General features: G+C 40.6%; 1 protein-coding gene across 1 annotated transcript; it reads left to right on the top strand.

Annotated features, from left to right (window-relative positions):
- Positions 1-3: 3 nt before the first annotated feature.
- Positions 4-25,974, top strand: LOC106599326 (potassium voltage-gated channel subfamily B member 2-like). The gene is made up of 3 exons (XM_014190496.2): positions 4-431; positions 1,719-2,417; positions 21,615-25,974. The coding sequence occupies exons 2-3, from the start codon at positions 1,839-1,841 to the stop codon at positions 23,469-23,471; spliced, it is 2,436 nt and encodes an 811-aa protein (XP_014045971.1). The 5' UTR covers positions 4-431; positions 1,719-1,838; the 3' UTR covers positions 23,472-25,974.
- The last annotated feature ends 1,316 nt before the right edge of the window (positions 25,975-27,290 follow it).

The following is a 27,290-nucleotide window of genomic DNA, read 5'->3' on the forward strand; positions in this document are numbered from 1 at the left end:
GTCCTTGGTGATGTACATCTCAATCCAATTAGCTTTCACCTCCGGGCTGTGTTGCAGCCAGCGGGTGGAGAAAAGCTCCCCCTTATTACTCGATCCTGTGCGTCTTGCCATACAGATAGCCCATGGTGCGCTCATCCGTTTATTTTTACATGTTCGATATCCGAGGACAACCTCTTTTATCATATCCCCATGGAGGGTGCCATTTGCAGTTTTACTACTGGTAGTAGTATTTTCTCACTACAAGGACGATATTTCTCTGTTTATTTCTAAATGTGACAAAGATAAAAATGTGGAAGACACCCTCTACTCCAGTTACAGACGGCTTGCGGTACTAGTCGGATGGGAGGGTAGCCTGATCACGGATAACCTGCCGCTTCAATTCTCTTCGAGGGAGAGGAGTTTGGTTTGAAAGATAAGAGTGATACAAAAAGGTAGGCCACGGATTGTTATTAGACTATATTAGACTCCATTTTTTTCTGAAATGTTGACTTTTCACTTATTTTCTGAAATGTTGTTTAAAAATAATAATATCTAATCTTTTAGCCTATCTACTGCTCTATTATTTAGGTTGTGTAAAATGCAAAGACGTTCATAAAATACTAAATGTGAAATAAATTATGTTTGATTACAGTGAAATACAGGATCAGTAAGGGTCTGATTACTAGATAAGATGTTTGAAAAGTTCAGGTTACTGAATTGATATGGTATATTGGGTAGGATACCAAATCATAAATGGTTCCATTTGATCTTGAAATAGGTGTTCTGTTTATTACATAAGTAACCTTGGGGTGATAAAGTACAACTATGTGACCTCTATTAGAATTTACCCTAGGCTATAATAAAGTGCCTTATTATCAAGACCTATCAAGACAGAGTTGGGTAAAATTTACCCTCCAAGTGACACCCTCCAAATCTAGTGTAAGTTGGTTAAAACGAGTGCCCTAGAGTTTCCTGTATAAATAGCCTGGAGGCTATTATGAAGTCATGAACAGTAGCCTACACTGTGGAAACGGTTCTACGTGGAAACGGTTCAACATGGATCCCAAAATGGTTATACTTGGAAGCAAAAGGTTTCTACCATGAACCAACAAGGGTTCTTCAAAATTCTAGATAGCACATTTTTCTAAGAGTGTAGCTAAGTGTAATAGGCTACTCGCAGTGAGATTTATGGTTAACTTAAGTCAACACAATTAAATCATAGGCCTATTGCCTTCAATGCATAGAGCACTCTTTATTTTATTTGATAAAGAATAACTTTTCAGGGTGGTTCTGCAATACCATGAGCTCACATGACATTTATTTAATAGGCTATATTGTTCTTCAATCCTGGTCTTGGGGAACCACAGGGTGTGTAGGATATTGTTCCAGCCATGTAATAACACTAGCCTGGAAATCTAGACTGAGTCACGCTAAGGATAATAATTCAGTCTGGATTTTCATGCTATACTAACAGACCTGATTCAACTAGTCAAGGGCGTGTTGATTAGCTGATTAGTTGAGGCCTACTGGGCACAACGAGCATGCACACCCTGTGGGTCCCCATGACCAGGCTTGATGAGCACTAGTTAGTCAATTATGTCACTGCTTAGATGTAGTCAATATAAACTGATCTGGATATTTTTAAATCACGTATTCAAAAATGATAATGCATTCTGATGCACATTTGTCCTCAACTAATGGTAAAATTAGTGTCCCTGTTTTTTCATTTTTTCTTTCAGTTGAAGCCATGGGGAAACCGGTTTGAAGTTTATCTCACATTCAAAGTTGTTGGGCCCAATCCTAATTGAAGGGTCAGTGGATTTGACCTGACCTAGCATAACACCTGAACTGTGACCATCATGGCGGAGAGAGCTAGCTTTGGGATCCCCAAAAGCAACTCACGTCCTGTAGGCTCACTCCCACCAGAGCCGATCGACATCATCCGTACTAAGTCTCGATCCAGAAGAGTCCGCATCAATGTTGGGGGGCTGGTCCACGAGGTCCTATGGAGGACCCTGGACCGTCTCCCCAGGACCAGGCTGGGTAAACTCAGAGACTGCAATACCCACGAAACCTTAATGGAGATCTGTGACGATTACAGCTTGACTGATAATGAATACTTCTTCGATAGGCACCCAGGGGCGTTCTCCTCCATTCTGAACTTTTACAGAACAGGGAAGCTGCACATGATGGAGGAGATGTGCGCCCTGTCCTTCGGCCAGGAGCTCGACTACTGGGGTATAGATGAGATCTACCTGGAATCCTGCTGCCAGGCCAGGTACCACCAGAAGAAGGAGCAGATGAACGAGGAGTTGAGGAGGGAGGCCGAGTCTCTCAGAGAAAAGGACGGGGAGGAGCCGGAAGAAGGCTGCTGTCCAGACAAGAGACAGAAGCTGTGGGACCTCCTCGAGAAGCCTAGCTCTTCTCTTGCTGCTAAGGTAAGACCAAAGCGTTGACCTGGGTTGAGTTTAGGCCTACTGACTATGGGTCAGTCCAAATCCATCCCATCCCATGGTGTCATAGCTGCTGCAGGAATCTCTCTAATTTCATAATGTAGTCTTATAATTTATGATCTTGGTTGCAGTAAAGTAGGGGGGTACTGTAGGGGCTAGACCTCCTTAACCCGTTTTCAACTTCAGCTTAGATGATGGCAAAACTCTGTATGAAGTGAATCTCAATATATCAGATATATGGAATTTGATCAATTAGTTTATTAACAGATCATGTGTCCCACATTGAATTTGTCTTTAGATATCTCTTTACTTCCAACTCAATCAAAACAGTAGAGGAGAATATTGTGCCACCAGCAGCTTAATCCTCTTTTAACCTATGAAGTAATCAGATAAGAAAGAACCCAGAAGATTATGGTTAATGTGTGCTCACTGCATACTGCTCTGTGTGTTGTACAGTTGATACGATACATTAAACAAATACAGCATATGAATAATATCACACATACTGTATATTAATGCACAGTATTTTGCACTCTTAACCAATACATGCATACTAAACAAAAATATAAACTCAACATGCAACAATTTCAAAGATTTTACTGAGTTACAGTTCATGTAAGGAAATCAGCCAATTGAAATGAATTCATTAGGCTCTAATCTATGGATTTCATATGACTGGGAGTACAGCTATGCATCTGTAAAAAGAAAAGGTAGGGGATGAAATAAAAAAAAACAGTCAGTATCTGGTGTGACCACCATTTGCTTCATACAGCGCGACACATCTCCTTCGCATAGAGTTGATCAGGCTGTTGATTGTGGCCTGTGGAATGTTGTCCCACTCCACTTCAGTGGCTGTGAGAAGTTTTTGGATATTGGCGGGAACTGGAAAACGCTGTCATACACGTTGATCCAGACCATCCCAAACATGTTCCATGGGTGACATGTCTGGTGAGTATGCTGGGAACTAGGCCATTTTCAGCTTCCAGGAATTGTGTTCAGATCCTTCTGACATGGGGCAGTGAATTATCATACGGCAATGGGTCTCAGGATCTAGTCATGGTATCGCTGTGTATTCAAATGGACATTGATAAAATGCAATTGTGTTTGCTGTCTGTAGCTTATGCCTGCCCATGCCATAACCCCACCGCCACCATGGGGGCACTCTGTTCACAACGTTGTCGTAAGCAAATCGCTTGGCCACACAACGCCATACACGTGGTCTCCAGTTGTGAGTCCGGTTGGATGTACTGCCAAATTCTCTAAAACCATGTTGGGGGAGGCTTATGGTAGAGAAATGAATATTAAATTCTCTGGCAACAGCTCTGGTTGTCATTCCTGCAGTCAGCATGCCAATTGCCCGCTCCCTCTGTGGTATTGTGTTGTGTGTCAAAACTGTACATTTTAGAGTGGCCTTTTATTGTCCCCAGCACAAGGTGTACCTGTGTAATGATCATGATGTTTAATCAGCATCTTGATATGCCACAGCTGTCAGGTGGATGGATTATATTGGCAAAGGAGAAATGCTAATTAACAGGGATGTAAACAAATGTGTGCACAACATTTGAGAGAAATTGGCTTTTTGTGCATATGGAATATTTCTGGGATGTTTTATTTCATCTCATGAAACATGGGACCAACACTTTACATGTTGCGTTTATATTTTTGTTTAGTGTCGTTTATTTTAGTATATGCTGATCAGTTGATCATATGAACTCACCAAATGCCTGTAGTCTAAGGTTAGGTATTATGGTTTGGTATTCATGTTCAAGTTACTTATTGGATCTATGTCTCCAGGACTAAGGTCTTATATGAATCTGTCTAATATGATAAAGTGTTAAATAATATTTTACAGACAGCAGCTTTATTTATTGTCTTGCATACACACTCCCTATGGTACACCATGTGTACTGTGCTTCCCAGAATTCAGTCCAAGAAAAGCAGTCAATTGACCCATTAGTAACGGTTTAATGTGCATGCTTTTATCTTTTTTTTTTACTAGAGTGGGGAAGTGTAATGCATTGTATTCCCACAATTGCACATTTGTCCTCTCTATGGGCAAAATCTAAAGCATCTAATGGTTCAGTCCACTGCCAACCTCAAATGGTATAAACAGGAGGTTTTCTGAAGAACCATGCTGGAGTTTTAGGGAGACTAGATTTAGTTCTGCTAATAAACACAAGTGATATAAGTAAGCGCTTTGTACAAGTTTTTCTTTTCTTTTAATAACATTTAGTCACCTAATTCGAGAGGAGGTGCTTGGTGTCTGTTAGGAGTTATAGCAGTAGGCCTAATAGGAAAAGGTTTTAGGAGGAGGTGCTGGAGGTGACAGATGGTGAGGGGAACCCACTGTTGACTCACACACTGGTCAGTCCCCATTATCCTGCTTCAGTAAACTGGCAGGACACTCAACAGACTGCACTGTGTTCGATGAACATTGGTTACACGTGTTATGCAGTGGTTGTCTAGGTTCTGCTCAGAGGGTTGGCATCAGTTCCTGATCCGATTCATCAGAGTGACATCACGGGTCGATCCTTGACGAGGCAAAGCAGTAATTGTACCAGTGGTCACATCATGTGACTTTAATATAGGTCTGCATGGAGAAACATGGAGGAATGGAGACAAATGCTGAGTTGATTTTGTCAATCAGATGGGCAACTGCCGACTGGGCAATCCTTTTAATTGAATTTTGTCCTTGTGCAATATTTGAGTCACTATGGACATCATGTAATTCAAAATGACGGGCTCCAAAACCTGAAATATGTTCCACTTCACATACATGTACTGTATTTATTTCAACTGTAACATTGAAACCTGACTACCCAGAGATTGGTGCAGTGCCATCAGACCAAAGGTCTTTGTGAAATGAGCTTGGTGATTTGTAACGATTAAGTGAACAGTGAAGTAAGATAGGGCATCCCTTACCTCCCAATGACAGACACTAAGCTCCTGTTGGCTTGTGGAAGGAAGCATGGGGGTAGCACTAACTAGCACATGGAGCTTAGGGAGTGCTTAAAGCACAGGGGTAATGCCAGGGTGTGTTGCCTCCTTTGGCCTGAGAAAAGGACATGGAAAAGCATAAGGCACAGGGAAGGACACTGGCTGTGTGTGTCGCTAACTCGAGATATCGGAGGAGTGGCCATGGGGTATACCCAGCCTGTCACAACAGAGCAGTATGTTATGGTTGGCTCCCAGTCAGTTATATTTTGTGAGTCAGCACAATGACACAGCATCCACTCAGGGCTGTTGTCATTACATCACACACAACTGCTGACAGGAACCGAAAGGGGCCTTGCTTGATCAAATCAAATTACTACTCCAGAAGAAGTGTCATTCACAATTTTGTGAGGCTACTGTTCAATACTGTAAAATATTATTTCCAGTTTATTACCTATAGTACAGTATTTGATTTGGTATACCTATAGAATCGAAATGTTTTATTTTGAAATGATTGGAAACAACTTTCCAACGGGTCTCAAGATATTTTTGTGTGATTTTCCAATGATACAAACAAACATTGGAAACTTTAGCAAATGTGAATAACCCCTTGACACAGAGCATGTGTAACTTCCATGTGAGTATCAGCTGCTTACAGCCTGCTGTGTCCTGCCCATACTGTTCACCACCTCCTTAATTCTACACATCAGTCAGTTTTAACATACTTTTATATGCCATGAAAGCCATCAGGTTCTCATACAGGTAGGCCTACTACATAATAGGGTGTGTCCCTAGTTTTGCTGAGGCCTGGTTGTGCGGCTCAGTACTGTAGGGAGTGATGGAAGTGAGACTTAATCTTCTTTGGGGGTTTGACCCAGGCTGCTTCTGCAAATAGACTGTTGTGAAGGCTGCACACAGTCTGGCTCACAGCGAGCTGGGTTTGCAATATGCCGACCAGCCCGGGCGGGGGTCACGTGTGCGGTAGAGCTGTTAAGCAATTACTGCAGTTGGGTTGGCTGCTGCTATAAGATTAACAAATGACGTAAAAGCAGTCTCCTCTCTTCATGATTAGTTCCTGTTCAGTACTTGTTGAATAGATACAGGTTGAGTGCCCACTGGTTAATTTGAGTTAATGACTGTGAGATAGTGCAGACGGCAGGAGCATGTCTTCTTACCACGCTCAATTTAATCTTGACGAATGATTAAAAAGCTTGAGTGAGATTAATTTGTCCCTTTGGCAGGTTAGACAGAATGCTTAGATAGCCTAATCGTTTTTCCCTAATGTGTTGTCTTTTAAATTTGATTCTTTCACCCATTTATGTCAATTGACCTTCAACTGGAGCTGAATATGTCATAGGGTCATAGGGCATTGTTCTCAAATAGAGGTACAGGTTTTTCACCTGTAACTCATGTGGCTCAATTGTTGCAATCTGGACATGCACTGTAGCAGTACAGGGTTATTTTAGCCTTGACTAGATTGGAATTTTGTACATGGTGAAACTGTACCCCAAAGTTTTTGCTTGCACATGATAGATTTCTGTACGAAAACTATCTCCCACTGTGTGCTGTCTACCTCTCATTCTAAAATGAGAGACATCTTTCAATCCACCTCAATTAACACACTGGATAGAAAAGGTCAACAAAATGTACATGGGTACCTGGTCAACTCAGAGCAATACTTTATTATCCATTTTCAAATGGAAATGGATTGATTTGCTGTCACATTACCCAACTTAAGTGCTCTTGATATTTTGGGCATTTACTGTATATATGAGTATATTCACATCAAGGATGTTATCCTGTTATTGATATATTGGATGAGGGATTTTGAATCTTGGCAAGGAAACTGCATCTCTCAGCATAATCCATTTTTCCTTCAGATCGTGTACCCAAGCATGGCAGTGTGAGGCGAAGGAAAATGCCACAGGCATCTGTGTGGTAATTTGCCGCCATTTATATAACTATTTCTCATCCCTCTTCCCCTCTCCTCAATCTGCAACTACCTTGATATTAAAAGCCACAACTAGCTGATTTTCTATCTCCAGGGAAGCAATAATCCCATCACTTCTCATACTATGTGTCACTTCATATACAGTATACATTGTGGTGTTAAGTCATCTAATTTCAAATGCCCTTCACATTCCACTATAGTAGCCAGTTGTTAAAATTCTAAGCATGAGCCATCCCCTTTCTTTTTAGAAACTGCTGGTTAAACCTTTCAAATAACGACTCACCTTTTTATCCCAGATTTATACCAACTTTGAGAGAAATTCATTCCATTATGGCAGAGGTCCATCGGGACCTTTTTAGAGCTAATGTTAATCATCAGTTACACTCTTCGGTGAGGTTGTTCAATATTACTCAGATGACAAACAAAGGCGACTTGATTTGTTGTACAGTAGTTTGACCTACTGTAAATGTGATTTTCCTACTTTTTGGAGGGGTGCAGATTGAATGAGTCAGAGATGATCCTCTTTAATGAACACTGGAAAGTCAAGATAATGTGATCGATAAATGTGCTTTAAATGTACAAATGTAGGATCTTAATTTCAAAATGCAAACTTCCCACTGGGCACAAACTGGTTGAATCAACGTTATTTGTCAATGTACTGTGACATGGAATCTACACGGAAAAGACATTGGATTTGAAAAAAAGTTAACTGTTGTTTTAAGGGTGAAATTTAAACTACAAGATTATGTCAACATGTCACAAATAAAATACAATTGAAGTCGGAAGGTTACACACACACATTAGCCAAATACATTTAAAATCAGTTTTTCACAATTCCTGACATTTAATCTGAGTAAAAATTCCCTGTCTTAGGTCAGTTAAGATCACCACTTTATTTTAAGAATGTGAAATGTCAGAATAATAGTAGAGAGAGTGATTTATTTCAGCTTTTATTTCTTTCATCACATTCCCAGTGGGTCAGAAGTTTACATACACTCAATTAGTATTTGGTAGCATTGCCTTTAAATTGTTTAACTTGGGCCAAACGTTTCGGGTAGCCTTCCACAAGCTTCCCACAATAAGTTGGGTGAATTCTGGCTCATTCCTCCTGACAGAGTTGGTGTAACTGAGTCAGGTTTGTAGGCCTCCTTCCTCGCACCCACTTTTTCAGTTCTGCCCACACATTTTCTATAGGATTGAGGTCTGGGCTTTGTGATGGCCACTCCAATACCTTGACTTTGTTGTCCTTAAGCCATTTTTCCACAACTTTGGAAGTATGCTTGGGGTCATTGTCCATTTGGAAGACCCATTTGCGACCAAGCTTTAACTTCCTGACTGATGTCTTGAGATGTTGCTTCAATATACCCACATAATTTCCCTGCCTCATGATGCCATCTATTTTGTGAAGTGCACCTGCAGCAAAGCACCCCCACAACATGATGCTGCCACCCCCATGCTTCATGGTTGGGATGGTGTTCTTCGGCTTGCAAGCCTCCCCCTTTTTCCTCCAAACATAACAATGGTCATTATGGCCAAACAGTTCTCTTTTTGTTTTACCAGACCAGAGGACATTTCTCCAAAAAGTACGATCTTTGTACCCGTGTGCAGTTGCAAACCGTAGTCTGGCTTTTTTATGCTGGTTTTGGAGCAGTGGTTTCTTCCTTGCTGAGCGGACTTTCAGGTTATGTCGATATAGGACTTGTTTTACTGTGGATATAGATACTTTTGTACTTGTTTCCTACAGCATCTTCACAAGGTCCTTTGCTGTTGTTCTGCGATTGATTTGCACTTTTCGCACCAAAGTGCGTTCATCTCTAGGAGACAGAACGCGCCTCCTTACTGAGTGGTATGACGGCTGCGTGGTCCCATGGTGTTTATACTTGCGTACTATTGTTTGTACAGATGAACGGGGTACCTTCAGGTGTTTGGAAATTGCTCCCAAGGATGAACCAGACTTGTGGAGGTCTACAATTTTCTTTCTGAGGTCCTGGCTGATTTCTTTTGATTTTCCCATGATGTCAAGCAAAGAGGCACAGAATTTGAAGGTCGGACTTGAAATACATCCACAGATACACCTCCAATTGACTCAAATTATGTAAATTAGCCTATCAGAAGCTTCTAAAGCCATGACATCATTTATGGAATTTTCCAAGCTGTTTAAAGGCACAGTCAACTTAGTGTATGTAAACTTCTGACCCACTGGAATTGTGATACAGTGAATGATAAGTGAAATAATCTGTCTATAAACAATTGTTGGAAAAATGACTTGTGTCATGCACAAAGTAGATGTCCTAACCGACTTGCCAAAACTATAGTTTGTTAACAAGAAATTTGTGGAGTGGTTGAAAAACAAGTTTTAATGACTCCAACCTAAGTGTATGTAAACTTCCGACTTCAACTGTACACTGGAGTTGCTTACGAAGACGACATTGAATGTTCCTGATTGGCCTAGTTACAGTTTGGGCTTGTTGTAAATGGGTTGAAAATCTATGGCAAGACTTGAAATTGGCTGTCTAGCAATGATCAACAACCAACTTGACAGAGCTTGGATATTTATTTTTATAATAACGGGCAAATATTGTACAATCCAGGTCTGCAAAGCTCTTAGAGGCTTACCCAGAGAGACTCACTGCTGTAATTGCTGCCAAAGATGATTCTAACATGTTTTCACTCAGAGGTGTGCATACTTATGTAAATGACATATTTCTGTATTTCATTTTCAGTAAATTTCCAAAAATTTCTACAAGCATGTTCCACTTTTTCATTATGGGGTATTGCGGGTAGATGGGTGAGAAACAACAATTTTAATGAATTTTGAATTCAGGCTGTAACACAACAAAATGTGGAATAAGTCAAGGGGTTTGAATACTTTCTGAAGGCACTGTATATGGTTGAAAGCATAGTGATAACACATTGAGAATTCAACAAATTTCTGGCTTTCTTTTTGAGTGGATAAATTAAGGTTGAAAGCTCATTGATCAACGTCTCAACCAAATATTACCCACATTTCCATGTTGAAATGACTTGGTGTGCCCAGCGGATTGTAATGTATTCAAGGTTTAAAAAGGCTTCAAAAGTTTGTAATAACAACTTAACATTTTTAAACTTGATTTGTCCTAACAAAAATGTTTCAACCGCTACAAAAATGTCCATTCATTATAATCCATACAATTATAATCCATTGCTGCAGGATTATTTTCCTGCTGTGAGAATTTGGTCAAACTAACATCATATATCTGTACTTTTATTTATTTTAAAAATCATACACTCTTTCTTAGGGACATAAAGGTGCTATCTAGAACCTTAAAGGGTTCTTCGGCTGTCCCCATAGGAGAACCCTTTAAATAACTATTTTTGGCTCCAGGTAGAACCCTTTTGTTTGCCAGTAGAACCCTTTTCGGTTCCATGTAGAACCCTTCCAAAAGGTTTCTACCTTTAACCCAAAAGGGTTCTACCTGGAACCAAAAAGGTTTTTCCTATGGGGAGAGCTGAATAATCAATTTTTCTAAGAGTGTATAATTGATTGCATGGCTTGAGGGTGGTGAGTGTGGTATGATTTATTTGACGGCTGTCGGCAGGCTGAGACGAACAGGGTAATCTGTTCCAGACATGCCACCAGGGGTCTTTTCACAGTCCCCAAATCCAGAACAAATTCAAGAAAGCGCACTGTATTACATAGGGCCGTTATTGCATGGAACCCCCTTCCATCTCATATTGCTTAAATGAACAGCAAACCTGGTTAAAAAAACAGATAAACCAACACCTCACGGCACAACGCCTCTCCCCTATTTGACCTAGATATTGTGTGTATGTCTTGATATGTAGCCTATGTGTGCCATTTTTAAATATATGTAGTCCTGTTCTTGTCTATTCATGTTATATATTATGTCATGTTTTGTCTGGACCCCAGGAAGAGTAGCTGCTGCTTTCGCAACAGCTAATGGGGATCCTAATAAAATACCAAAATATTATAGTTGCAAATCATTGCCCTGAGTTGAGTAGGCTTAGTCTATTTGTGGAGTGGGTAGTAATCAACGAAGTAGTCCTATGCAAATTAGCTCTGCATTAGCAGATGACATAAACATCACATTAAAAAAAACATGTGTAAGTATGCTGTGGCAGTCTGTTCTTCTCCATGCAATGTAATAGTGTGTGGTGTGCATGTAGCCATTGCAGGATCCAATGTTTGTGCCTAAAACAGAATACCTTGGACATTTGGTTTAGTTTATTTGGTTAAATATCAGTTCAGTTTACACACTGTGTTTAATTACAGGTTGCCCAATCATCATGTCGTCTGAATCTGTCACATGGTCATGTCACCTTAATTACCAAGCTTGTGGTTGGCCTGTACGTCGTGATGACCAATCAGGCGCATCTATTTGACTAATTACTATAATCATGGCCTTCTCCCTTTTCCCCTCACACAAAGAGAAACCATCCCACCATCAGCAACTCACTGAACACAATCCAGTGGGCTCTGGTCTACATGGATCACAGTCAGAAACAGTAGCCTGAGCCAACATGGTCTAAATAAAGCCTCGTTTGGGAGGTAATAGCATGGTGTCTCTCACCATAGTAATGAACAGTGAAATCTATGCAAACTGTCTTGATACTGCAATGTTATATTGATAACAAAAATGTGGGTCTATATGCAGTTTCACTGTCTATTGATAATTGAAAATTGTGTCATTACGTTTCTAAGGAAGTGTCAAATTTTAGGTTTAAATTACAATCCAGTGGTTCATCCCTAATCAATAGTGAAATATACACATACATACACGCAAACACATTAGGCTTGATATTGGTTTAGTAATGGTCTTTAGAAGGCTATATAACCATTTTGTAGTTGGCATTGCTGTACAATGGCCTGTAAAATGAAATGGCACTCCTCCACTGTGTCCCTTACTCAGCAGAAGCTCCTTGAAAAATGTGGTGGGTTGGCTCCAGCTACATCTCCCATATAAAAACACAGCCAATCCAATATATCCCATGTCACTTTTCCATAAATACCTCCTGATATTGATCAAGACGTTCTTGGGTTTCCTTGCCGAGTTAGTTTCCCCTCCGAGGACGGGCTGCAGCAGTGATAATGTTTGCCAGAAATAATCTAACCTTCAAGCCTCACATCCTTTGCGTTGAGGTGGTATTTCCTTTTTTTTCCTTGGGAATTTTACAGTGTGTTGTTTGTCTTGTTGCTTTTTTATCTCATTGTCTATCAGATCTATAAACTGTGGGCTCTTTGCTGTATGGCCTGTATTCCTCAGAGGAAGTAGGTTCTATATGTCAGCCATTTTGTTATTGGCTCAGAATAAATCTTTTATATAGGATTCATTTTATTGGCTGTGTACTCGCATACATTTTACAGGCATACTTTCATCTCAATGAATTTGTTTAGTTGATTACATTTAGCCTTTGGCAGTCAGATCACAAAATTGCTACTGGATTTGAGGTGAGGTCGGTTTGAGGCGAGTGTGGAACCCTAACACTGTTTGACTGATGGATTTACTCAAATTAAATCTTCTTTCAATTAAAATGTATAAGTGGTGTTTCTCTTTTATGTCATAGCCATAACATTTGTGATGTTAAGCCACAGCCTTCCACACGTGTTCATTTCCTCTCAGATGTTGCTATAAATCCAAACTCCTGTCACAGATTATACCTGGAACAAATCCTTGTGTTTTGCCTGATTGAACCTCTACAAACAATCTTCCCTGGATTTTTTTTCTGTCCGTTTCCTGGGAGCCTTTGTTTGAAGTTTAGCAGCAAACCAAGCGCTAAACGTAACTGAGTGGGAGGACGGACCTGGCCAGGGCTTAATGAGGGAAATCCAGATCTTTCAATTAATCTGCTTACCTCTCAGTAGCCAGATGTTCCCAAGGACTGCACCATGCCGGTCCAGGTCACACATGCATGGAGCCTGGTGGGGACAGAGAGACACACATCAGAGGCAGCTCAGTCTGTGTACTAGCCCCATTGTCCCGCAGTCCCACCTCTCAACTAATGTATTGGACACCTCCGCCACTCATAAACATAGAACATCATGCTCAGATTGAGTCATGATCAATCATCATTCTCTTGGTTTTGTTTTGAGGGATTTATGTGTATGAATAAAGGGCTTTAGTGTTGCAGCATATTTTAATGAAAATGTGGATTAGCAGAGTATAATACTCAAAGGTCTTAGACTGGGTCTCTGGAATGGATTCCTTTGTTGGATCTTAAAATATCCAAAGGGTCGTTTCTAAATACAGAACATGGCTACATGTACTTGACCTCAAATGCAAATTACTTTATTGTCCCCTGAGGGAACAACAAAAAAAATGTCATCTGTGGTGTTAAATGAAAATATATGTTATCTATATGGAGCATTGTAAATTGTTATTGCTGTGAAAAAGGTATTTCATGTACAAGACTACGGATGGATATGGTAATACTGTACAATAACTGTTATAGATACCCATAACCATATCTAATTTGAGAAAGTAAAGAAGTACTGTAACATATTCTGTACATGTACTTACTGTGTGTTGTCTATAATTCACCTTATTATTTCCTTTTTGGAAATTCAATAAAAACACAGCAAATGTGTCTCAATGGTAATTGTTCAACTCCACTGAGAGCTCCAGGGCCAAAGAGGAGACTGTCATTTGCAGTGCCTAATGAGAGATTTGGCAGCAACAGACAGGGCTCTTTTAGTGGGTAAAGATTGTCTGTCAGGACTGTTGGAGGATAAAACCATCCAGGATGTAATGCAGGAGAAGAACAATACAGGTGTTTTATGACTGTTTCACAGAGTATCAACGAACACCCTTACACTTGAGTCACAAAGGTGTCTTGTGGCAGAGTATCTGCTGATCCTTTGGCGTTCGCTCCCTGTTTGCACACGCATGCCCTGCCCTGGAATCTTCTCAAGACGTGGGCTAGCGATTTCTCTGTATCCAGATCACTGTTCACGCAATTACGTTTCTGCAGATCTACAGATCAGGTCAGGAGGAAGCTAATCCTGCTCCTTCCACCCCCACAACCTCACCACTGATGTCTGTCGACCTAGACTGTATCTAAATGCACCACACGCACGCAAGGCCCATGAGTCAATTACTCTGTATTAAGTTCTTTGGTAGTATATCACATAGCAATCAATCAATCAATCAATCAAATGTATTTATAAAGCCCTTTTTACATCAGCAAATGTCACACATCACCAACGATCTATCATGGTCCAAACACCCCAAGACAGTCGTGAAGAGGGCACGACAAAACCTTTTCCCCCTCAGGAGACTGAAAAGATTTGGCATGGATCCCCAGATCCTCAAAAAGTTCTACAGCTGCACCATTGAGAGCATCTTGACCGGTTGCATCACCGCCTGGTATGGCAACTGCTCGGCATCTGACCGTAAGGCGCTACAGAGGGTAGTGCGTACGGCCCAGTACATCACTGGTGCCAAGCATCCTGCAATCCAGGACCTATATAATAGGCGGCGTCAGAGGAAAGCCCATAAAATTGTCAGACCACCCCCTTAATTTGTTTTGTACACTGCTGCTACTCGCTGTTTATAATCTATGCATAGTCACTTCATCCCTAACTTCATATACAAATTACCTCTAACCTGTACCCCCGCACACTGACTCGATACCGGTACCCCATGTATATAACCTCGTTATTGATATGTTATTGTGTTACTTTTTATTCTTTTTTACTTTTGTTTATGTGGTAAATATTTTCTTAACTCTTCTTGAACTGCACTGTTAGTTAAGGGCTTGTAAGTAAGCGAAGGGCTTGTAAGTAAGGTCTACACTTGTTGTATTCGGCGCATGTGACAAATAAAGTTTGATTTGATTTGAAGCACAGTGGATAGGAAAAACTCCCTAGAAAGCAGGAACCCAGTAAGAAACCAAGAGGGACCAGGTTCTGAGGGGTGTCCAGTCCTCTTCTGGCTGTGCCGGGTGGAGATTATAACAGAACATGGCCAAGATGTTCAAACACTTATAGATGACCAGGAGGGTCAAATAATAATAATAATCACAGTGGTTGTAGAGGGTGCAACAGGCCAGCACCTCAGGAGTAAATGTCAGTTAGCAATTTTTTAAAATTTTTTCATTTTTATTTGTCAGGGTATAATTTATAGAGTGTTTGCTGAACAAGGCACAGTGACATAAATGCCATGTTTTTTCATGGAGAAGACAAAGACACATGGTAGTGGCCCACTAGTGTGGTTTTAACAGAAAAGTCTTGTAAGCGTATAATGATGAATGTTGACCTCAGTGTCCTGCCTGTGAAATAGTCAAACTTTTCAGCATAGTCTTTTCCTTTGTGCTGTTTCTTCATGTACAAAGCAACAAGTCACTCAAGGTTATTACTAATTTCTATGTGAAGCAGCATGGATTTAGGTTAGGCCAAGGTGCAAAGGTCATACCATTTGGCAGCTATTATGCCACTTTAGTTAGTGTTGACAAAATGGACTTTCACATAACTCGATCCCAATTGCCCTTTGACCCACCTGGGTGGGTGATAGTTCAAGTCACAGTTGACCAATGAGACCTCCAGCAGGTCTGCCATCACAGCCAATAGGCATAATGCTGCATGACCATTGACTTGACCTCAGCAGCCATGACTGTGGCCAGACTGGGTGTTCATCCTGACATGCCCGAGACAATCCCTGCATCACGCGATGGCTACAGCCAAGGCTTTTCAGAGGCTTTGTCTTATCCATCCCTCTGCATCACACAATGACAGACTCCCTCTCTAGGTCTCTGTAGTGTAATGTAAGACACCTTTCTTTGAAGCGGTTTCAGTTAAAAGTGTTTAAAATGTTCTTACATCTGGTATCTTTCAAATTATTTGGGTTCTTTGGTATTTACTTAGAACTGTGGTAAAATAGTTGTTACATAAATATTTACTTCCCCCTCTTAGGATTCATCAATCCAAGCACAAGTATGATGGATACTACCTGAAGGTAGCTACTGATTGTGTATTATTATTATTATTATTTATTAAACTTTTATAGCACTTTTCCTTACTCACAAAATCTCAAAGCGCTTGTTAAGCAAAATAAACAATAGCAAGTATTTAGACAGAAATATAGGCTACAACAGTAGCTAGATCGGATCGATCAAATCTGTTTGAGTGCTTCTTGAAGCCTCCAGCGGATGGGCAGCTGCGGTCATGAGAGGATCTAGAAGCTCATAGCTAGATGGTGGTCGGAGATGGTGGTCAGGTCAGCATGTCCAAGGGCAGGCAGACAGGCAGGCAGCTCAATGTTATCAGTGCATCTCCGCCGTCTGCAGCTTCTCTGTATTGCGATTCTGTGATGAAGTTTGAGCTCCCCACAGAGTACAGCCCTCTCCTTATTTCAGAAGCATGGCCGTAACTATGAGGACACAGAGGGCCGGACTTCTGTAATTTTTTAGAATAAAAAAAGTATACATATTTGTACACAATAAAGAAAATGAATTATGGGTCAATATATAAATGTTGGTCACAGCTGTGATCAAAGGTCAGAACGCTAATCACGCATGCCTCTTTGCGAAATAGTGGAATCATGAAGAGTGGTTTGTTCGTTATATTCGCCTGCATCCCCTGGATTTGTCTCCCGGATTTGCCTTTTTAGCAGCACATTCACCACTCTCTCTCGCGGCACAGGCCGAGGGCCTGAGACACAAAACAAACTACCCCAGCTCGGAGACGGCTCACTGGAGAAGTAGGCGACACTAGAGATGCTGCTGACAGTGTGTTTGTGAGATGCCGGACAAAAGGCAATCTTAAAACCATCACGCATCTCCTGCCGTGTCTACAGACATCACCCAAACAAACAAAAACCGACTCTCGGAGAATGAGTGCACAACTGGTAGACGCTTATAGATACAGTACCTTCAGAAAGTATTCACACCCCTTTACTTTTTACACATTTAGTTGTTACAGCCTGAATTTGAAATGGCTTAAATTTAGATTTTTTTTGTTACTGGTTACACAACACCCCATAATGTCAAAGTGAAATTATGTTTTTGAAAAAATAATCAAATTAATTAAAAATTAAAAGCTCTTTGTTACAGCAAGCCTTAATAAGTTCAGGGGTAAAAATGTGCTTAACAAGTCACATAATAAGTTAAATTGACTCAGCAATAATAGTGTTTAACATTATTTTTTTATGACTACCCCACACATACAATTTATCTGTAAGGTCGCTCAGTCGAGCATTGAATTTCAAACACCAACCACAAAGACCAGGGAGGTTTTCCAATGCCTCGCAAAGAAAAGCACCTATTGAATATCCAGTTGCGCATGGTGAAGTTATTAATTACACTTTGGATGGTGTATCAAAACACAGACAGTGATGTGGTTCTCAGTGGTGAGGCTGAGGCAGGCTGCAATGCATGCAGGAGGAAGCATAGGAGACAGAAAAGGAGGAAGCAAGCAGAGAGAGAGGTTAGTACAATGGTTCCCAAACTTGGGGACAGGGCCTCATGTGGTGTCCCCTGTTAGGAACTCAAAAAATAAGATATTTTTCAATATAAACATTTCAATATGAACATTTCCATATGGCCTATCTTCCCTATAGGCCTACATTAAAATGTAATCAAAATGCAAACAATACAGTTCTTAAAATGTAATGCGTTTTTGTTTATATCGGTGGTTGTTCATCTTATCCATTACCTACCATTTTTTACCATTCCATCACTGATATTCATACAGATTCTTGAGTAATATTGTAATAAATCATGTGAAAGTGGTAATACGATCATCTGTGTGCTCCATTGATGTCTGTGGGTCCGGAGCTTTATCAGTAATGCCTAGAAATACAGATGTGAACGCTATGCAATTTGAAAAAATAGATATCTAGGCAAAGAGCAATTCATCATTACAACTGACTGAACAGTCGCTGATGCTACGTGTCAGTGTGAATCATGTATCATATTTCCCCCCCTTTCAGGGGATTAACATTACCATTGTATAACTAATAGGCTTTTGTAGATTGACTGAGATGAAAGAACCCACAGCAGCCAAGGTGATAATGGCTGGGGTCATTTTTGCTTGTTTTTGCTGTTCTCCAAATAGCATTTTTAACGTGTTTTAATTGTATAGAATGCAGTAAATTAGCTTCAATGTTAAAAAAAAACCTTCTGGACCTCACTAAAACTCAAACCCTGGTTACAGCCTTGTTCAGAAGTATCCTCCTGTGCAATGAAAAACTGTCCCACTGCCAACTCTGCATGCATTAAATATGATTATATATGTACATTAGCCCTCTGCCTAGGCTGCCACTAGACGCCATGACAACTATATAACTATAAGTAGTCCTACCCATTGCTACTAACAACATAATTGCTCCGAAAAATCAGCATTACCAATACTTGTATGGATCATGGTTCATTATTACTGGAACCAACAGAAATGTTTACCCACCAGTTGTGGCTCATTTTAAGCACAATTTGGATTTTATATTTACAAGCCAAACTACTCTACAGTATATCATGATTATAGAGCGTCCATTTGCCTGATGGATCAGTGCTCAGGTGTGATAGAGTAGATTCTTAGCTAGTCCTTGGCTCGGTCTTGGCAGGAGGCTTTCTCAGAAGTAGCTGGCAATGGATCCAGGTGGTTGTCAGTGACTCACGTGGCATCGACAGGCTGTCACAGCTATGGCCACTCTCCACCCTAAATCACCCTTAGGTGCTCTTCGGGACATTTTTCATTCTTTAACATATCTGTGGTTTATTCACTTAATATATAGATGCGGGTGTAATAAGTCTGTATAAACCCTCCCCTTCTCCAGAGGGCCATGAGTATTGGAGCTTCAGCATGTGCTTGTCTCTGTGAGGAGAACATTTCAGGATAATTGTAATAGGATTTGGTGGCTATCTATAGTAAGGATAGAGAGAGGTTAGAAGTGGTTACTCATTCTTTCCTCAACAGGAAGAATCAACCAATAATCTGATACTTCTTATTGAGTCAACATTGTCATTCCAAACACACCCACTAAAAATACAAGCCGCAGACAGGATATTGTGCATAGAAAGCTGATTGTGCATAATCATTGATTTAATGCAACACATTGTGATCCATACAATGTGTATGTATGGCTATAGGCTGTGTGCAGGAACTTAAAGTTAGCATGTATTAGCCTACAAATATTATATTTATGTTTGAAATGATAAGAGAATCCATGGCAGGTTATAAACTCTACATTTGCATTTGCTTCATGGGATGAGGGGAAACCCTTCCATAAAGAGATTGTTCTGTGTAGCCATCTCTCACAAGGCCAAGAGTCTCATCAATAGCTCTCTAAGCCAGTCATTTGAGCTCCCCCACTTGTCCCTGGCAAGACTGCCCTTCACTTTCATTGCACTCATATTTTAAAGGACTAATGACACTGAAACACTACAGATGCTTGCCAATACAGCAACTATGCCAATATTGAGACTTAAGCTCATACTCTCACATCTTTGTTGCACACATACAGTATTGCTCATTTCACAATATGCAAATTGATCTTGTTTGCATAAAGCACTTGGAGATGTGGAGAGCGGTCACAGTTATGTCAATTAGTCGTGTTACGTCCTGCAGCACTGCAGCAAGGTTGTCATGTGAAAATCAACTGTGCTAAATACTACAGTATGGCCTGACCTGTTTGGATATACCTTCGTAGGCAAATGTATCCTTGCAAAGTAATCATCACATGTTGAAAAGTTACCGCTAACTCCTAATTGTATTGCCTGCAATGAGGGATCTGTCATTTTATTGAATTAGTCATCTCATTCAAACACCCGTGAATCCTTTAAGACGAGTTGAAATTAAACCGGCAACTTTTTCTTTGTCCTTCACTGTCTGTGTGATTGAATCTCCCACAGATACTGTATTCTCATGTCATAGTTTTTGGGCTCTGTCTGCTAATCACAACTGATTGTATTTCTACACAGGAGTTGGAGATGCAGATCTATTATGGTGTCTGAGTCTTTTGTAACCTGGGGGTTAATTCTCCACTATAGCCGTGATTAAGAGAGTATTGCAGGGAGGTCAGGCCCATGCGATGACAGCGTCACAGCCTTGGGGACCCAGGAAGGGAAGGAGGGCAGCTGGACCGACCAGGGATAGCAAAGAGAGATATAATAAGAATGTGTCTATTTCCACAGGGAACTAAACCTGTGCCCTTGTCTTGATGAAGAAGTGAACATACACACGCAATCACACACACAGACCTCACAGGTTTGACCTACAACAACCTTTGGTATTTGTGCATGTTAGCGCTAATTTAACCTGAGCATAATGGCCGTTGACAAAGACTTCTTAGAACCATGACATAGAGGAAATAGCAGACAGAAATCTATACGCTGTTAATTAACTGATGTGATAAGTGGTGATTTGTTTGTTTCCTGTATCAGATATCTCTGATTTGAGTGTTTCTTCGGTTAAGGAAGGAGTGGCCAACGTGCTGCAGAGTTGAGAGGATATCTGCTTTAAACATTGATTATCAATCCATAATAGAGCCTCTGCTGCCGCCCACATTTTGATGGATGTAAGGAAATATTGCCCTCTGCTCTGTCATCTGTGCCTTACACAACCATTTCTGGTATTGCTCACATCATCTTATCCTTTGGCTTATACTGTACAGTAAATAAACATGTCATGTTGTAGAACCATCTAATCAAAGGATGTTGTGTAATACATAAGACAAATTTGGTGTAAGTGGTGTTGAGTGAATACTGTAACTAAGTATTCTAAGTAACTAAGTATTCTAAGTAATTAAGTATTCTAAGTAACTAAGTAACTTACCAGCAATATCAAAATTACTTTATGGTTGGATGCGCTAAGAAATCTCTCTCGTGAGGTCAGGGCACCTCATGGGGCTATGATGTCAGACCACCCCACCAAGACACTGTAGAGTTAAGGGGTTGCATGGGGAGAACAACCCTTGGCCTAGGCAATATAGCTAATGAAGACAAAAATTACAGTTGAGATGTAGTACAGTTGATTTACTTAAACAACATCATTAGACCTTAAGCACAGTACGCAGTGGACTTACTGCTTGATGATATTTAGCTGCAAATACAGCACCTTAATGATCCTCCTGGCAACGTTAAATGTGAGCAAATATCAATCTCACTCACTATCTGTTCACTTGAAGGCATAATTCATGTTTTCCATGCATCTTAGTAAGGAAGGCTTAGTCCTGAGAAACCAGGTTAACTAGAATAAGTAACCAGTATGCACACACACACACACACTGATGTTTGTGTGTAATAAGAGTTGTCTCAGCTATCTGATCATGACTCATTTTCTATTGTTTTGTTTCTTTGTCTTTCAGTTCCTGGCCTTTGTCTCCGTCTTCTTCATCGTTCTATCAACAATCTCATTATCACTCAATACCTTGCCGGAGCTACAAGTCGTTGATGAGTTTGGACAGGTCAATGACAATCCCAGCCTAGCGCATGTTGAAGCTGTGTGCATCGCCTGGTTCACGATGGAGTACCTCCTCCGCTTCCTCTCTTCTCCTGACAAGTGGCAGTTCAGCAAAGGCCCGCTGAACGTCATTGATTTACTAGCTATCCTGCCCTACTATGTAACTCTCTTCCTGACCGAATCCAACAAGAGTGTTTTGCAGTTCCAGAATGTCAGACGAGTGGTCCAGATATTCCGTATCATGAGAATCTTAAGAATTCTAAAACTGGCCAGACATTCCACTGGACTGCAGTCCCTTGGGTTCACCCTTCGGCGCAGTTACAATGAACTGGGTCTGTTGATATTGTTCTTGGCTATGGGCATCATGATCTTCTCCAGCCTGGTATTCTTTGCTGAAAAAGACGAAGATGCCACCAAATTCACTAGTATTCCTGCTTCATTCTGGTGGGCTACCATTACCATGACAACTGTAGGTTATGGGGACATATATCCACAAACTCTTCTTGGTAAAATAGTCGGTGGGCTCTGCTGTATTGCAGGTGTGTTGGTCATTGCATTGCCCATCCCCATCATTGTGAACAATTTCTCGGAGTTCTACAGGGAGCAGAAGAGACAGGAGAAAGCCATCAAAAGGAGAGAGGCCTTGGAGCGGGCGAAGAGGAATGGCAGTATTGTTTCTATGAATCTGAAGGATGCATTCGCTCGCAGTATGGAGCTGACAGACGTTATGGTGGAGAAAGGTGAAGAGAAACGGCCAATGGATAACCATCTCTCACCTAGTAGGTGGAGCAGTAGGCAAGGCAACTCTGAGGCTAGTCCAAATTCCCAGGCAAGGTATAAAGAGGTTGCTCAACTGGGATCTCCAGATAGGGTCAATCCTCTAAGAACCAGCCCACAGCACCTGAATGCCAAGATATTGGAGGAGATGTACAACAAGATGACGACCACTGCCAACGTTGGCTTGGGAGCTCCACATGAACAAGGACAGAAGCTTAAGGAGGAAATGGAAATGAGGGTGGTGTCTTCTGGACTAAAGCCCCCCCTAATTAGGGAACGAGCCAGCGGTGACCTCAGGAGCCCATCGAGCGTGGACAGCTTCGCCAGCTGCACTACAGAGTTCAGTGTGGCAGAAAGCAGTGCCCTCCTCCCTAACGTAGCAGGACGGAAGGCACCTCCTCCCCTCGACCTCAGCCAGATCAGCTCTATGGAACCAAAAACCAAAGAGAAAGTTCCGCCGGCTACCATCATCAAGGAGGGTCTTTATGAGTTTGTCTCAAGCAATCCAGAGGGGGCGTCACAGGGGGAGGATAATCAAAGCTTTGACATGAGCGTCGAAAACATCCGCAGTTCTCTCAGAGGCAACCCACAGAAGACGAAAGCTCTAAAAGTGAATTTCATTGAATCTCAGGCAGAGATGCCATCAACGCCTCCCTGTGCTACTCTGTCTCCACAAGGATACCAGCCCTCCCCACCCCCAGGCCAGGCCCCGGTGACCAGCCCACGGGCACCAGGAGAGTCAGGCCAAGGAGAGGATGCAGCCAAGGGCTTAGACGGCGAAGGTCAGCCTTCCAGCTTAAGCCACAGGGGAAATCACATGGACAGGGCCGCTGTCTTCAGCCCTTTGTCACCTAAATCAACCAACTGCACTACTCAGGAAGTGGTTGTTGGTGGCAATGGTGAAGGAGATGCAGGCAACAGCCAAAAGGAAAACCACATAGTTCTGGATGGAAGTCTATCTCCATCTTGTGAAACAAGCATGTGACTAGTATAGGCGGAAGGTCAAGGAAAGATTAAACAGACTCTCTGTTTGTCTATGAAGAACAAAAAGATGAAGCACACTAATGTATTAAAAAATAAGTTGTCTGCATGGCTTGACAATGATTTTTTCTGATAACATCACTGTTTCTGAAGACCTATGAGAACTGCTGCTTGCTGCAGACATTGAACTTTTAACAGTGAATTTTACTATAAGGCTCCAATGTGAGCAAAAAAACAACCTAGTATGAATGAGGACATTTATGAACAAATTGTACTTTATGGTCCTGGACTTTTTACGCAGCTAGCTGTACATTGCAATTTTTTTTTTTTTAGCTTGCTGAATATTTTTTTCTGAAGTGTGGTGGGACAAGGACATCGACTGAAGAGGGGAATGTGGAAAGACTTTGGGATTTTTATATAAGGCCTCATCATTGGTCGAGCAGTATCAATGTCATATCATATTCTGTTACTTGATATGGCTTGCATTAATTAGCAAAGTTTCAATTCCATCTCATGTTATTGTATCTGTTTAGATTTCGAACCGTTCTCAATCAAGTCAACCGAGAGATGTACTGTATATGGAACAAGCAAGGGCCTCCAAGTTCAGGGAAATGAGAAATGAATCTAAGCAAAAAGAAAACGAAAGTGCAGCATATTATATAGCAATTCTTAAACATCTGCCTATATGGAAATAGACCAATAAGAAAAAACAGTTTTAATAATAGCCTATACATGACTATCTATGATTGCTTTTAAATACTTTATATTCTACTATGTTATATTCTGTTCATGTGAATGAGCTTATGTCCCTCATTTCTATGTTTAGCATTGCTGTGGTGCAACCCTGCATTGATGGAATGGGAAATGGACAAGCCATATAAGTATTGCACGCCACCTCATGTACTGGTATTTACACTATGACAAAATTGATTAGATAATGGCATTATACTTTAAAAACATATTATCATACAGCAGCACTTCATTCACTTAGATACGGATCATATCAACTGAATGGTTATTCAGGTTCTTCACTAAAATGACATGTATTATTGCTGAGTTCCGGATCCATCATGATCACAGGAAATCTGTGTTGTTACACTCCTCACTGTATTTATGTTGTTGTAATGCTGCCTTTTGCTTAGAGAAGTGCAGAAAAATGTATTGGATATGTACATGTACGTATGCTAGTTGGAACAAATAATGTGTATGTTTGATGTGTCAAGTTTAATTTATATTGTATGGGGATGATTGTGGTCACAGTAGGTCTAATACTGCATGGTTTCCCAAAATCAGTCCAAGGGCCACCCCTGGGTGCACATTTTAGTTTTTGCCCTAGCATTACACAGCTGATTCAAATAATCAAAGCTTGATGACAAGTTGATTATTTGAATCAGCTGTGTAGTGCTAGGGCAAAAACCAGGGGCGGGCCGCGGACTGATTTTGGGAAAACCTGCAATACAGTACAGCACTCAGGGAGAAAGTGTAACACTGCCCTCTAAAGACAGAGGATTTTAAGGCATTTTAATTAATCCAAGAATTCATGCATATCTCTCATTGGAATTCCTATTAATATTGAAGAAAGTAACCTCTTTATTCAATTCATTGAGCATTTTCAAGTTTTGCATGGCACATCTCAACTGTTGCAGCTTAAAAAAAACTCTACTACTGAATCAGGAGGGCCATCTGCAGACAATCTGAATACTACAGTATATTCACTATATCAATTACTGTGCTTATATTCTATTAAAAGTAGATAATGTTACCATATTATGTTTTGTTTGTTTTGTTAGTATGATTGATTCCATTTTTCTAAGATAAAATGGATCAGGACTGTAATATTTCCTGGTAAATTTATGAATTGTGTGCCTTTTCATAAATAGAAATTTATGAGAAGGCGAAAACCTACATAATTTGGCTGGTTCATAGAGATCTATAAAGAATGTATTTCTAGTAAGGAGATATATGAGGTGATGATATGCAAATAGCTATTGTTCTGAGTTATCAAGTTTTGTATAACTTGAAAGCTTTGTCATATCATGGCTTACATCCTCCTTTCAAAGTACCATTTGTTGTCAGTAATGTACAGTACAGTAGGCTTATGTTAGTTCATGATTGAGATGTCAGGGCAACTGGAAAAGTTACTGCACTGACACTCCTTGATATAACACCAGCTCATTCACCAAGTCATCTGTAAAACCTCAATGTTCATTTGTATTTTTGTTGTAATTATCTTACATTCTTTTGTACAGTTAGCTCTATCCTACTCATATCCTCAAATCAATACTGACAACCACAGCGTAATGTAGGTAACTCTAGGGTCAATTCCTCATCTGCCTGCTTTGTGTGATGTTCCCTCCATACCCAATTTTCTTTGGTTATTTTTAAAGGTATGTGATCATAGTCATCTTAATTGTAAGTCAACATAACTTGATAGTGAATGAGTAGTAACTTATTGTTTCCAATAAGTTGATTACCATATGCAAGACAAATAAAATGTGCTCATGTGACCCTGCCTTTGTAATTGTGTGTTTACAGAGGGGTCATCAATATTCTTATTTTACATGTCATGGACATTTTCAATAATAAGGTGAATAGACCAAACGTACACAGTAGGAGAGCAGAGAACAAAAACACGTTTTCTGGGGCAAATGTGCTAAATTCTCTTCTATGGAATGGCACTGTAGTAGCCCTATCTAGGAACCATCCAACCAAGTCCATCGGGGAGCTCTGAATTCAGTGATAATCAGTCAATCCCTGGCTGTTGTCAAATGAACACAAAATAACAAAAAGCATTAGCCCAGGAATATGTTTAGGGTTAGTGCTTTAGTGATCATTGAATGATAATGCAACAGCAATAGATGTACCTTACACTTGGACCTAAGGTTCAGAATTCTCTGTTTACTTCCTGCATGCAGGATTTTAGGAAGAGCTGATTTACACACGCTAGTCTTCTAACAATAAGGATAGGTTTAATGATTACACTTGGAAGTCAGAGGAGTGAGGTTGAAGAAAAGTGGAATATGTTTTGAGTGAGGTGGGTTTCTTAGCATTCATAGCCATGGTTGTCAACTGTACTGCAGACATGGAATGTAAGTCACAGAAAATAGAGGTTGTGGTGGCAACTGCAGAGAAGTACATGGGATTACGAGGTTTTACTGTTGAAGATTTGCAGGGGGTGTTGAGTGGTAGTGTTCTGTCCTCCCAGACCGTTGGCCTGGAGTAAGCTTAGATAGGGTTAAATAGTGAAATGGGCTGGTGTTTAAAAATATATATATATTATAATTATTTTTGTGCTACTAGTTGGCAGGATAATTGTCCTTTTTCCCAATTTTGTATTATCAGAATTTAAAGTGGGTATGCCGTGTCTGGTCTCACACTTCAGTACAGTAGGTGGCAGTGTATGCACATGTCAGTTGGTTGCGATCTGCCAATAAAAACTTGAAGAAGAAGAAGTGAGGTGATTTGTAGATGTATTTATTTATTCATTCAACCTTTATTTAACTAGGCAAGTCAGTTAAGAACAAATTCTTATTTACAATGACGGCCTACCAAAAGGCAAAAGGCCTGGGGGGCTGGGATTAAAAATAAAAATTAACGAAATATAAATATAGGACAAAACACACATCACGACAAGAGAGACAACACAACACTACATAAAGAGAGACCTAAGACAACAACATAGCATGGCAGCAACACATGACAATATAGCATGGTAGCAACACAACATGACAACAACATGGCAGCAGCACAAAACCTGGAGCAGCACAAAACAAGGCACAAACATTATTGGGCACAAACAACAGCACAAAGGGCAAGAAGGTAG

Source organism: Salmo salar, chromosome ssa03 (assembly GCF_905237065.1).
Source record: "Salmo salar chromosome ssa03, Ssal_v3.1, whole genome shotgun sequence".
Classification (NCBI taxonomy): domain Eukaryota; kingdom Metazoa; phylum Chordata; class Actinopteri; order Salmoniformes; family Salmonidae; genus Salmo; species Salmo salar.

Coding starts and splice junctions, on each gene's coding strand:
- LOC106599326 (XM_014190496.2), top strand. CDS start 1,839: ATGGCGGAGAGAGCTAGCTTTGGGATCCCCAAAAGCAACTCACGTCCT. Junction 2,418..21,614: donor GCTCTTCTCTTGCTGCTAAG/GTAAGACCAAAG, acceptor TTTGTCTTTCAG/TTCCTGGCCTTTGTCTCCGT.